Source organism: Dendronephthya gigantea, unplaced genomic scaffold (genome assembly GCF_004324835.1).
Source record: "Dendronephthya gigantea isolate DGI-Jeju-01 unplaced genomic scaffold, DenGig_1.0 000024F, whole genome shotgun sequence".
Classification (NCBI taxonomy): Eukaryota; Metazoa; Cnidaria; class Anthozoa; order Malacalcyonacea; family Nephtheidae; genus Dendronephthya; species Dendronephthya gigantea.
This window is the reverse complement of record NW_021163034.1, coordinates 453297-467216: the sequence shown is the minus strand read 5'-3', so window position 1 is coordinate 467216 and position 13920 is coordinate 453297. Positions and strand designations below refer to the sequence as shown.

General features: G+C 35.0%; 1 protein-coding gene and 1 long non-coding RNA gene across 3 annotated transcripts in view; both read left to right on the top strand.

Annotated features, from left to right (window-relative positions):
• Nucleotides 1–5480, top strand: part of LOC114522950 — a 74098-nt gene extending 68618 nt beyond the window's left edge. Inside the window, exons 5-7 of one of the 2 annotated variants that reach the window (XM_028543735.1) lie at nucleotides 2736–2940; nucleotides 3434–3595; nucleotides 3862–5480. In XM_028543735.1, coding sequence (XP_028399536.1) covers nucleotides 2736–2940; nucleotides 3434–3583 — 355 coding nt within the window. In that variant the 3' untranslated portion in view covers nucleotides 3584–3595; nucleotides 3862–5480. Of the gene's footprint in view, nucleotides 1–2735; nucleotides 2941–3433; nucleotides 3600–3861 lie in introns of both variants that reach the window. The other variant, XM_028543736.1, reaches the window with a different exon arrangement.
• A 1564-nt stretch (nucleotides 5481–7044) lies between these two features.
• LOC114522952 lies at nucleotides 7045–11033 on the top strand. Its single transcript, XR_003686962.1, has 3 exons — nucleotides 7045–7128; nucleotides 9931–10005; nucleotides 10804–11033. It is a non-coding gene; the product is annotated as an uncharacterized LOC114522952 (long non-coding RNA).
• Nucleotides 11034–13920: the final 2887 nt, after the last annotated feature.

Genomic DNA, 13920 nt, shown 5'->3' with positions numbered 1-13920 from the left:
GTATTATTTTATGCTGTGAATTCGTACGTTGAGTTGAAAACATTACTTTAGCGTAGAATCAAATATTTATATTGAAACAAAAGCTTGATTTCAAGCGAGGGGGTGTGGTACTTACGGAGGCCTGTAAGGAAAATTAATAAGCCTCGCGGCGCTTGTTTGAACAAGTATGGAGGCAACTTACACTGCATGAAGTATGTATAGTTTCATTTGCTATCTATACTATTCCTTTCATAAGTAGTCATTTAGAATACCTTTTTTCCTAGATAAACCTGTTGGTACAACCATTAAGTTCTCACCGTTTCCAGCTGTGATTAATCAATCCTTAACCGTAACATGTGTATCGTATGGGCTTCCTGATCCAAATATCATCATACTCCACAACGATACAAAAGTTGCAAGTGGCATGACGTATAACATATCTCGAGTAAACAGGACTCATGCAGGAACGTACAAGTGCGTTGCAAATAATTATTTGGGAAACGAGTCTTTTTCCATATTCCTACGGGTCAATGGTAAGATTATGTTTTATATTATGTTGTTATAGCGTATATTATACAACATGCATATAGTTTTACACTTTCTACACCACGAGCAGTTTTTATCTTAAATTAAAAACGAGGCAAAGCTGTGTGTTCAAATTTTACGTCTTAAATGTTGTCCAAATTGCACCGAATAGCTATAAGAAATTTTAAAAATTGACACTTTATCTGAACTGCGAAAATTAAAGATGTAGTTGAATGTTATGCATGTGTTTACCTCTATGCAACCTTCGAGATAATATAGATGAACGTACTTTAGTACCTTCTTGTTTAGGATTCAGTTATGGTTTTACTAAAGTTGTTCAATTATTGTCATTTTTATTTATATATTATATAGGAACAAAACGAACAACACCTCCGTTAGCAATCATATCATCATCGGCAATCAAGCCATCAGCAACAATATCAGTAATACCAAGCTCGAGCACTCAGTTATCAAACAGGGGAGGTAATAGCGAAAGACATGAATTTTTCACGTTTTCCATTTTCATACGCGGTAAACCTTTCTCTTGGAAAGTTTTAAAATGTACAGAACTGAGTACAGGCAGAATTGGAAATTTTTGACAAATTCAAAAATCTCACATTTTGAGACAAATCGTGGAATATTAGGGAGGTTAAGATCTACTTCCACTACCAGTACCGATACGAAAATACATGACGTATTACAGTTTGGCAGCGCGGGAATTTTAAAGCGTTAAGATTGTGACTTCCGTAAGAAGTAAATAAACATTGTGTTAAATACAATAGAACGGGACGGTATATGCTTACAGTCAATAGGGATGCAGTAATTTGTAGTAAAACGATAGCCTTTGCTTTTAGGTAATAAACAAGGTGGTGATGGTGGTGAGGATGGAGGTTCAGAATATTTAGGCACTGGTGAAATTGTGGGAATAGTTGTTGGTGGGCTGGCGCTCATAGCACTCATTTGTTGCTTGATTTTTTATTGTAAATATAAAGAAAGTAAGTAAGTTATTTCATTTGTTAACTCGTAAATTCTGTTAGGCCAGCAATTTCTTTACCATTTTGAGATATAATTTATATTAAAGAAGAATGGCTTTCAAAATGGAAATCCATCATTCCAGTGAAAGCAACTTGATTAAAACCGCGTGAAATTTATAGCTTGCTTTGCTTCCAAAATTTTTTTAAATTCTCTTTCATCCGTATAGGATAACACTGAAAATTAAACTATTTGGTTGAAAGATAATCTACTAATACAACTACTCATTATAGAATTAAAAATTTCTCCACAAACCAGCTAGTGAAGCTATCAATTGCCCCTTTTGTATTGGGCAAAATTTTTCAAAAGCAGGCCGACGTTTAGTAGCTATATTAACGATGTTTTGGTGGCGAAGTACACTTGCAGAATGTGAGTGCAAGTTGCAAAATGTTGAAAATGAATCCCAATGGCCATTAAGAAATATTTAAATCCCCGCACGTTTTATAAACAAATCCGACTTATTAATTCAACTATAAAATGCGTATAATTTTATCATAATATGGTCGGTACTTTATAAACATCAAACCCTCCAAGTTTTCTTTCGCCTCTTAAATTACTGTTATATTTTATAATGTTTTGTTCGTACGCGATCCTTGTAGCACGTTTATGCTGTATGTACAATTGTACCAGTCTTCAAAAGTAAAAATCCGTCTTCTTTTGTAATTTTTTTACGATTATCTTTTGTTATTTTAGGAGACAATAAAAGGTGGGTTATTTCTTATATTTTAATTTGAAATTTTAATGTATATAAGGTCTTTTTGTATCAATGTTCCTACACGAAACTTTAACGTTGGCGAACTGTGTTTTGAGATTCACGCGATTATGCTGCATGCACTACAAATTTGACAGTATCATATAACAGGAAACATCAACTTAATTTGAGTAAACTACAATCTTGGACAAAAATGATGTAACACCACACCCCCAAAATCAATGTTGTATGGAGATTTTACGTGGCAACATTGAATTTGGGGGGAGGGGATTGGTGTTACAACAACTTTTGTCCAAGATTGTAGCCACATCCATTTCCTTTCATCGATGAAGCAGTGTCGACCTAGAGTGGAAGTGTCAACCTAGAGTCGACCATACATTTACATGCTTTCAGTTATATAGATATTTTCTTGTTCCATACGGTTATTTTCACCATTGCACTCGTAAGTGTTCACTGTTTTCAAAATGTCTGTGTTGTGCAATTTTAGCGTGAATCCAAACGGCTCAAAAGTGATCACAAACCACTACGAACTGGAGGAAGATCAGTTGGAAGGAGGTGGAAACACATACGATACGGCAAAACCACCCGATAAGGGTGAAGGATCGCAGAACAATGCAGAACAGAAGCCGCCCGGAGACTCTCTCCCCCCCGTCTATGCCTCTGTGAATAAAGACAACAGACAAGGCAACACGGTATGTGAAGGTGGAAATTACAATCACGACTAGATGGCCACGTGCCTTCTGCCAGAATGCATAACCGAAAAAAATTATTCAAACTTTCACCCAATCATGTTATGTTATATCGGCACAGTCACACGGGGTCCTTTATGATAAACACGATAGACTGGATAATCTGCATGGGCGAGTTTAGTAACGATTGATAAGACCAGCCAAATATGACTGGCGGATTCTAAAACAGGGGTCATAAAGTTAGTTGTAAAGATTGATTAACCTATAATGCATAATTATCTGAGAGCTATGGTAAAACTATATAAAAGCTATGATCTGTAAAATCTATGGTCAAATAATCGTAGAAAAGTTGGATTGGCATGACCAAAATAAGTCCTTTTGAGCTTAATTGGCATAACTTCATAGATTTATAACTCATTATCTAAATAATATCATCACCATCCTAATTCTCGGACAATCAGTTTTCCTCTTTTCTCAAGAGCGTCCTATTTTTCAGTTGTATGCATCTCTGGACTCTGAGGCGCTGAAAAGACCATCACAGAAGAAACCAACGGAAAACCAACCTAAAAATGTACCAACTGAGTATGCCAGCATCGACTTCATGAAGACCGCGAAGACACCAAATGATGACAGTGTTTCAACCTAAATGTGGATAGCGAAGAGTAAGTAGGGATGTTGCGGGGTAAATTTAGTAGTCGCCATTTAGTCGTACCTGTCTTAGATATTTGTCTCGACAGTTTGCATTCCCTTATCACGTCTTTTTACGTGGGTTATCTGCAAAATTCAATATGAGCATTTTGATTTCGGACTAAGAGTAAGCTTTTCTAGCTGTACTTCATTAAATTATTTGATAGATTGTTACCTTGAGGATTGCAATCTGTCTTAACCACGATTCAAGTCGATTGATTTGAACTTTTATTTTGCAGGAAAGATGATTTGAGTGAGATGTTAAATACGAAATAGACCTTTAATGATTATAGTCTAGTTTGAAGTTATCGATTACCGATCACACTTTGAGTGCATGAACATAGATTGTGTAGTTTTTGATTAAATATTTTGTAGTTTTCCACGGTGGGGAGCCTCGCCGTTGTATGCACGTTCCTGTAGTGAGCATATATATATATATATAGAGTAGGTTGTAAGACAAAATATTCAAGGGTATAAAATATAAAATATAAAAAGGGTATATTAATGGGTATAAAATATACCCGTAGTTAAACTGCAGAAAATATAGAAATCATTTATAAGTAGAAAGTCTTACATTTCATACCTTGTGTGAAATTTTCAATAATGTTTTTGCAAAATTGGCCAAGCCAACAGCTTTCATTTTCATAGTCACAAGAGACACTAAAGTAAACGTTTTTAAATGCATGCAATCCTAAATGTTTCACAATAGACACTAAAATGCATGTCCTTAGAATGAAATTCCGCAGCAAATATCTTTTAATATATAAAATTTATCTGTTTAATAAGTCGTCCGTCGTTTAAAAACGGCGGGAAATAACGATAAGCATATCTTGTTTGGCACATTTTTAGTAGGGGGAAGAATGGTGCATGATAATTGTTAACTATAATGTTTGTAGACGCTTTCCCAAAATCTTGTCAATTAAAAAATTGGTTCAGAAAAAGGTTTGATTGATGACATTGATTCTCTAATGGTGAAATCAATGGTGTTATACCTGCATGCAATCTGATTGGCCTCATGCAGAGTTATTTCCAAATCCAAGATTATTCTGACCACAGAATATAAACACGCCTTGATGCTTGCAAATATGCCAGTAATATTGCTCAAAAGAGTTTGGTAAAGTTTTGACTGAAAATAATGAAAATGGTATTGTAATTATACATTTCCCTCGATATCACATAAGTATATAAACACACGCAGTAGTCTGCTTTCTTAAAGATCGTAGCATTTTGGTAACATGAAAAACAGAGTATATTTATGAATGTTTTTCTGTTAGGTTTATATATGTGTGTATATTTGTATATAATTTGTATTGAATAGCTATAGTTTTGGTATAAACGTATAATTAGATAGAGTCATAATGTCACGCCATAGGTTGTGATGTGTGTATACTTACTAACGTTTTTGCCTTTCCTTACTTCGACCAATTTATGTTCCCTGGTTCGCACGGGATCCTCCATGGTTCATACTTGTCCTATAATGACTGGCTAACATGCATCAACTGTAACAGTTTCTATGGTGGAGTAAAAATTTTCCATGAAAGCTAAAGCAGTGAGAGTTATTAAACATTATCAGCAACGTGCTGCTTGATATAATAGATACAGTTTGTGATTGCCGGCCCCTTGGTTTTTTGAAACACGGGATAAAGTCAATTTTTTATCATTGCTGAAAACTCTTGCTTGCGCCGTTGAAAGCATGTTCATTTTAACCAGATTTGAAAACATATGGCGGAAAATGTTAGTAAGTTATCGAATATATTTTAGATTAAAGAAATGCATGCAAGATATAATAATGTATAATTATAACGTAGAAATTAAGTGCATCATAATTTGCACAATATAGCTATACACTAGATATACTGTATATCACGTACAGAATATGTAAAATGTTATATATTGATTAATTGCATTGATTAAAAAACAAGACGCCTGTTCTGGCGTTAACTCCGGCGTGCCGTGCACGTGCCAGTCTTCGATATAAAGCTTCTAAACATAAACTACAGTTCATACTCATTTAGATGCCTTGCGAACCTAAATGTTCAATCGCGAAATTCAGAAGCACATCGTACTTAAAAAAGGACCATGCAAAATCTACATGTATTAAATATATTCTTACCCCAATTCAATCTAAACCTAATCGAACAGCATCAAAAAAACGGTTTATTTGTTCCTCTTGGAGGAATTGCCGTATCATGCAGTGGTATCATGCGAGCGAAATGGAATCGCGCATCGGAAAATTAGCCAAAACTGTGCACCACAACTCTTGGGAGACAAGACTGGGACGTAGATAAATCCGATCACATACACATTTCAAATACTAGTATATTTCGCGCCATTGCACACTTGCGACGACGAAAAATACCATATTCTTCAGTGACATTGATCAAAAATGCAATGTCAGCGTAACTATTGCCGTGGTCAAACGAGATCGAGCGTTTAAAAAAACGTCCCGCTTCAACCGGGATCGCGCTTGCTCAAAGCGGGATCCTGCCCTGGCGCGACGGGACAAAAATCATCCGCTTTCATATAAACACAGCACGAAAGATATTATACAAACATATATACAAGGCGAGATCCTGGTCATTGACATTGTCTCGTCCCGCCTCTCATATAAACAGGCAAGCCGCCTGCATGAACGAAAAATTTGACGTTTCGAGCAAGAAAATTAGTAGAAGGAGTCGACTAAACTATTTTTTTGTCAGACGTTACGTTTTTATAACAATATGCAAATACATGCAACTGAGCCGCTGAGTGGTTAGTTTGCCTCATCTTGCACACAGGAATTTGGGTATGCTTTAGCTTTTGACAGCCCGCTATCCCAAACGCAATTTACATACTGTGGCGGACATGCATAATGACAATGTCATTCACAATTTACTGAATTTTGCAGAATCAATTTATCCAGGGCGTAGTAACTACGCCCTGATTTATCTTATAGAGTTACCGCGTTACGATTACTATCAGATTTATGGTTAGACCAGTCAATTCCGTTGCTGTTTAAAGGTAGCATTCTACCAAAAAAAGTTTGAAAATCAGCCTATTTTGCTGGTTTCATTGAACAATCTGTCCAGCCAGCAGCTCGGAATTGTGTCCTTAATTTGTGGAACCATCAAGGAATTTCAAAACACTTATCGAGGAATTCTTCGGTAGTGACCAAATACTTGTTGGTATGTGTTTGCCAACCAGGGCCCAGTTGTTCAAAGCTAGGTTAGCGCTAACCCTGGGTTTAATTTTAACCCGGTGTTTTAGTTTAGGTGCTTCTGAACAACTGTTCGACTTAAAACTTTAGAAAATATAACATCTATTGGTCCAGAAAATATTTATAAAAAATATATTCAACTTTACAAACAAGCGATCAAAAAAATTCGTGTAAAAATTTGCTTTAACCCAGGGTTAAGCTAACCGGCTTTTGAACAACTGGCCCCAGGAAGTAAATCAAGGAACAAACTAATCAAACAAAACTTGAGCAATTCTAGAATCTGGACGAAGTAATATATTGTATAAAAGGTATGTTATTATTGTATACTCTGTATCTTACTAATCTGTATCTTAGTTATGCGATATGCACGTAAAATGTATTGGTTGAAAACAACTTAGACACGAGCAAACATTGTCTTTCCTAGTTAAAGTCACTAGCTGATACCTGCCTGCAATTATAATTGCGAGTTAAATCTTAAGACCATTTGTAAAATAGATCGTTGTCAACAAAGTATCATCAACATGCACCACGCTTGAAGGACAAAAACCGTCACAAATATATAGCTTTTTGAAGAAGGAACGCTGTAGAATTAATTGACTGGTTTACGGCGTGTGTTAAGTACGTTGCTTTCATATACAGACGATGTGATTGTATTGCATGCTGCATCTATATTCATAAGGTTTATAACAGACTCGAGTGTGTTAAATAGGCTAATATTTCCCTAAAGCTGTTTTGGTCAGAAAGTTTTTATTGGCAAAATATTTTTGAATATACAATATAAAATATTAGGCCTCTATATATAGAAGTGCGTTTATACCCCGATAACGAAACTCAATGTATCTATCTCTTATAGTAGGGTAAACCAATTAAAGTATTTGGGTAAAGTAATTCTTCTATATCAATAATTTTCTCCATGCAATGCAAATAATGCAAGAAACTTTTAACTATAGTATATATACTAGAGGTTTAAAGGCGATTTTCTACTTACAGCGAAATCGTTCGCTGGCAGTAGCGAAATATTTTCATATTTTCTTTTGAATTGAGAACCATCAAGTCGTACTAATTTATTTATATATGCTCTTAAAATTCAAAAGAAAAATGCAAATATTTCGCTAGCGAACGATTTTGCTGTAAGTAGAAATCCGCCTTAAATATAAAGGGTCTTAATTTCGAGTGGAATTATACACACTTCAAATTCAAGCCAGGAACAGTTGATGGATACACTTTATAGTAGACTCATTATAGTTGACTCATTTTTTATCAACTGTTCCTGGCTTGAATTTGAAGTGTGTATAATTCCACTCGAAATTAAGACCCTTTACTGAACCTCTAGAATTTACCTGCATCGAATGTAGTGCAAAAAATCATAACTGATTTACCCTCTATATTGTATATAGCTATACTATATATAGTATTGACTAATTCAGTCGATAAGGTTCTCGGTATATATATGCATGAGAAATCAAGTTATCTGTTTATATGCATGCACTATATTTATCAATTATTGGACGAGGTCGAGCAAAATATCGTGATTTGTCGGTGGCGAGCAGATCAATTATTTGCCGATGCCGAAGGCAGAGGCAAATAATTGATCTGCGAGCCACCGAAAAATCACGATATTTTGCGAGAACCGAGTTCAATAATTGTTTTATCATTCACCACTTAATTTTCAATTCATTCACCACTCAATTTTCAATTTTGAGTTCGTTTTATCGGACAGTTCGGCAAAGCGAGTCGCCATTGTTTATGAAATTGACATTAATGCGCATGCTCAGAGTATTATTTGCAGCTGAGTATTATTTGCACGCAGTTACCTGCAGGTAAATTAACCAATCAAAATTGAGAATACTATAAAGTGAATGATAAACTAAATTATTGGCATGTAAAAAGCTGGAACCTGGTTGCATGAACACCGATTTTATCCGTGCTGCGCCAGCTGAGGCTACGAGCCCAAGTGAAATCGGCGCAGGTCTGAAATTTTGTAATCAGTTTTGCAAGCGAGATACTTCTATATTGAAAAATAATAAAACGGTTAAGGCAATTATCCACTAGGATGAAGTTTTCGAACGAAATGAAAAAAATGTTCAATTAAAAGAAAATCAGGCAAAAATTTTCGTTCGAAACCGCGCCTTTACGCTGCGGTCATTATCAAACAAGTCTTTTACTTTCTGCAAGTTGCCGAGATCTCGCAGCTCCATTGACATGCGTTGACAGGGTTTGTGCATTTCACATATAAACACAACTTTTCTTGTTAGGGCGGGTAATCTTCTGTCTTGTCACCAACTTTTGAACCTGGTGTGTTAAAGCGAATTTCAATTAGGCGCAATTTGTTTAAACTATCATTCGTTCGAACTATCATTTCCTTGTCTCTTCTGTCTTTTAAATAATAAATTGTAAAATATTTATTACCCGTCCGTTTACTTCCTTGATAAGGTAGCTCAAGTACTATATATATAGACATACAAGTATTCTTTTGGGCTTCGTTGTATTAATGATATACTGTCCCTTAGTATATTAATGATAAGTAGCATGTCCCTTAGTTCAGTTTTCCCTCTTTTAAATATAAGTGTGTGACTTTTTTCTTTTTACATCATTATGTTTTCTTTCTTTGACTTGACTTGAAGCATTGCATGCTTTCATCCATTAAGCTGGCTGTGTTTGGTGTTTACTGGTTTCGCTGAGGTAATGAAATCTGCAAATGCTGACGCAGAGACAATACATATGTAAGAAAAGGCATTTTCTATACAATATTTGCATGCATGTGGATTAATGTGAATTATCTTTATTGTCGGTATACTTTCTTAGAATTTCAATTAAGTATTTCTGCATGGTCGTTTAGGGAACCAAACGTTTATAATAAGAAATCTGAGTCTGAGATCAAACCAAATGGTCGCAGAAGCGCAGCCGAAGGATCGATTTCTAGAGTGAGTTTCTAGAGCGGCTGATTTGTCTTTTTCAGTTTTCACTACGTCTTTATCTATAGTTTGTTGTTGATTTTATTACAATCATTCGTATTCAAAAAAGGTATTTTCGTGATAAGCTGCCAATTCAAGATTAACAAGTATAGTGAATCATAATTCCTGATCTTTTTGTTTTTCCAATTTATCTAGGATCAAAGTTCGTGATGACTTCGTTTGGTTTCCTGAATCTGTTTGGCCTCATTTGCCTGATATTTCCATGTCAAGGTTTGGAAAGGCGCCCAGCCTTTTTTATTTGTTGGATTGCGGAACGTGCATGGCCATGAGGTTGCTGGATTCAGAGTATAAGTGACAAGCCCGAATTATATCATTTCTCGACCAGAATTTAAGTTGATACGTGAGATAATTTTCGATTCTCCTTTTTTTTACTCAGTACAATTCGCCTTTACATCATCATCATGAAATTTATATCATATATGAAATTGATAGTTACTTGAATTAAAATGATGCGATGAAATGATCGAGATTAGCATCGCTTTTATTTGTGTCTAAATTATTCTCGAAGAAATTGCTATTTAAACAAGTACGATCGTACTACAGGGACCAGGAACTGCGTAACCGAGTTTAATTTCTGAACTGCATTGTATTTATAACAATGGAGAGGACAATGTATTTCTAATCGTTTCCGTTTACTTATAAAAAGGCTGAATATTAATGATATGTATATATTATTTGCTGCAAATATATCAAGAATTGCTTGTAACTTGCTTCAAAGGTCAAAAGTAAAAATTCGAACTCCGTCAATCGATGCGAAATTATGCTTAGAATAATTGTGCCAAGTTTCATTCCGATCAAACAAGTAATGAAAGAGCCTTAGGGTTTTTTTAAAGAGCGTCGCCCCCTAACAACAACAACAACAAGATTAGCAGCGGTTAGGGACCAGTTCCTGGTCCAACAATTCGCCTGTTAGTAATTTTATAATATGGTATTAATTATGCATTCGTCTCTGCGTCCGAATTTCGAGCACTCATTCACAAAAATGATTTAATTCCATGATGTTTATAGGAGTTATCTATCCCCCAACCAGTGGAAACAGCTTGACATTCCCACCAGGATCAACTGGAAAAATAGAGTGGTCATTTGACGACAACATATCTGATGTGTTTTCACGATCTTGGACTTTCACAAGTACAGACGGTTCCGTCAATAGAAAAGTGATTGCTACTGTAAGTGATGATGATAATCCTAAGATACGCGTCAGTTTTCCTGTGTTTGCAGTGGAAAAACCAGCCACGTTGGTTTTAAACATGCAACGTTGATCGTCGTTATGATGGAAAATACGAGTTTCATGTTTCAGCAAACGTTCAAACTTCTTCTGAAGTTACCGTCTTCATCGCAGGCAAGTTCTTTTTTAAAATCATGTGCATTTTTAGTTAAACTAACTTTGCCCTATGACTATAAATAAGAAAGGCATATAAAATTGGCACAGTACAACACTATAGTACGAATCACAATACACCGCCTCTTAATCTTAAATTTGTGTTCATTCTCAAATTGAATGACGTAATTAAAAGGCCTGTTGGTCTGTTACATATGTAAATTGTGCTGCGATATACCATCACTAGCCAATGGCAAATTAAACACCGGCGTTATAATGGCTTGTACGCTATTCTGACCAGTCGATGGCATATAAAACAGGGTGACACGTAAAGTTACGTCACTATTCTGTATAATCCTTTGAACATTTGTTTTAGAAGTCTTCAGTATAGCTACGGTACCAAGAAAGATGATGTTAACGTACATACACTGTTTGCTAAAATTGATTTTAAGAAGTAGTTTTTGATCATTTTATTTCAAAAAGAAGTACTTCCGGTGATTGATGTGTAGCAATAAATTTCAGAGAAACCAAATGTGACATTGAATTGTTCCAGTCCCGTTTCGCGATTAAAAGGTGAAAACTTCACATGTCTGTGCAGAGGTGAAGGTGGAAACCCTCCTGCTAATGTTACATGGTTTAAAAATGGTGAAAAATTTACCGATGTTGGAACAGAAATGCAAACCCTAAATCTGTTGAATGTTAGTAGAGAAAATAATGGAACTTACATGTGTGAAGCCACAAGCTACCCTCATAAGAATTATACACATGAAGAATCCATCCAAGTAACAGTTTATTGTAAGTATGCATATATACTTGAGAGGTACACAGATAGATCATAGATGCATGTTTGATAGATACATTTCAACATACTCTATTAAGATATCAACATACTCCATTACAGATAAAATTTACAAACTTTTCTTGCCTATTGATACTTTCAGCATTTTACAAAATTTCGCAACTAAACTCTGCATATAGTACTAATTAATTATATAGTATGCTCTTTCTAGCTGTGATGGTGATTTATATTCTTTGTGTTACCTGTGTCAAAAATTACCCTTAAAGATGATGTAAAGTCCGTTCTGCGCATATATGCCGCACATAACAATGTTTGTTTACGTTTGTTATATAATCTTTACTTGACGTATGTGTCGTTTTAATTTTCTTATTTTCTTCTCGTTCTCGCTCGACCGACTGTGATAAATTTGTATTTTATATTACATTTTGAAGAAAATATTATTATATTTTGAAAAAGATATAAAGCGAAGCTTATAAATAAACCGTTACTTAAAACTTTTTTAATTGTAATTGTAGGACAAGCGAGAAGGTAGCGTCTGTAGCGACGACAAATAGCCTCGCCATCTCGTGTCCTCATTCAACAAACAAATGAATTCTTAAAGCATTTCTTTCAGCAAAATATTGCTTTTTGCTAGCAGCCTTATCTTCATCACTCGCAATTCGAGCCTCTTCGCCTTGGGACATAGAATAAAATAATTGTGCTCCCGAATTGTCCGTTTGTAATACAACGGGCTAATATCGCATATCATTAACATTCCAAAAGTTGCTCCCCCACTGATGGAATGTGCTGCTGCGCGAAATATATGCCCAGAACGGACTTTACCTCATCTTTAAGCGCAAATCGCTCACTCGTAACGAGTCTCAGAATGTTTACCAAAAACCTTCTCTCGAGTCACACTGGTGGCCTGGCTCTGTATTTTCGTGTCCACATACATATGCAATGAAACTGTGTAAGAGTCAAATTGAACACCATGTTTAGCTAATAAGCTTAAATGTTTTCCCCAATTAACTTATACGCATACGAAAAATCATGAGGAAAAAAAATCTTTTTGATGCAGCATTCTTTGATTTCAATCTACTGGCGCGCCAAACATAAAATTATACTGAATATTGTGCCATATAATGGCTTAAATAATGTACATATGAAAATAGCTTGTGTAAATTCAATTGCTAATTGAGCTGTGTAGATATAAAAGCCAGGTGTGGTTTTAATAAAGTTGTTAAATGTAAGTGACTGTGGACTTCTGACATTCGACAATATAATCATGGTGATTATCATGGTGGTATCATTTTCTTTCAGCAAAACCGAATGTGTCAATAAATTGTTCTTCTTCAATCACCGTAAAAGAAGGCGATACAGTTACATGTAATTGTAAATGTGAAGGTGGCATTCCTCCAGCAAATTGTACTTGGTATAAGAATGGCACCCGGATTAATGGGATTGGAAAAGAAATGAAGACATTAAACCTGTATGGTGTTACTAAAGAAGACAGTGGAATTTACACATGTGTTGGCCAAAGTAACGTTATAGCACAGGATGAAAACTCATTCAAAGTAACAGTTTACTGTAAGTATATATTAATATGTTACAGATAAATTATTGTAAGGCCAGCCTAAAAGATATCAAAATTGTTGTTTATGACATAAAATGATTCAAGTGTTTATATCTATTCAGATTGCATTTAATTGCCTACAATTTAAAATATTCCAAATTGTTTGGTTCACTGCAGTATCTGAGATTTAATTTTTAAAGCAAAAGTTAGTTTTTCATTTAATTTCAAAATAAAAGGCTAGGATGTTTAATTGTTTAAATTTGCGTTTTATGCAGTCTATTGGATTTGCGTAATATATGATGGAATCAAATCATAAAATATCATTAATAAACTTGGGCAATAATAAGCGTTTACTTCAAACAGCTTAAGTGTGCCCATATGTATACAGGTTGTATCAGAAAAATGTGGACAATTTTGAAATATTTAGTAAACTATAAAGTTATCAAAACATCG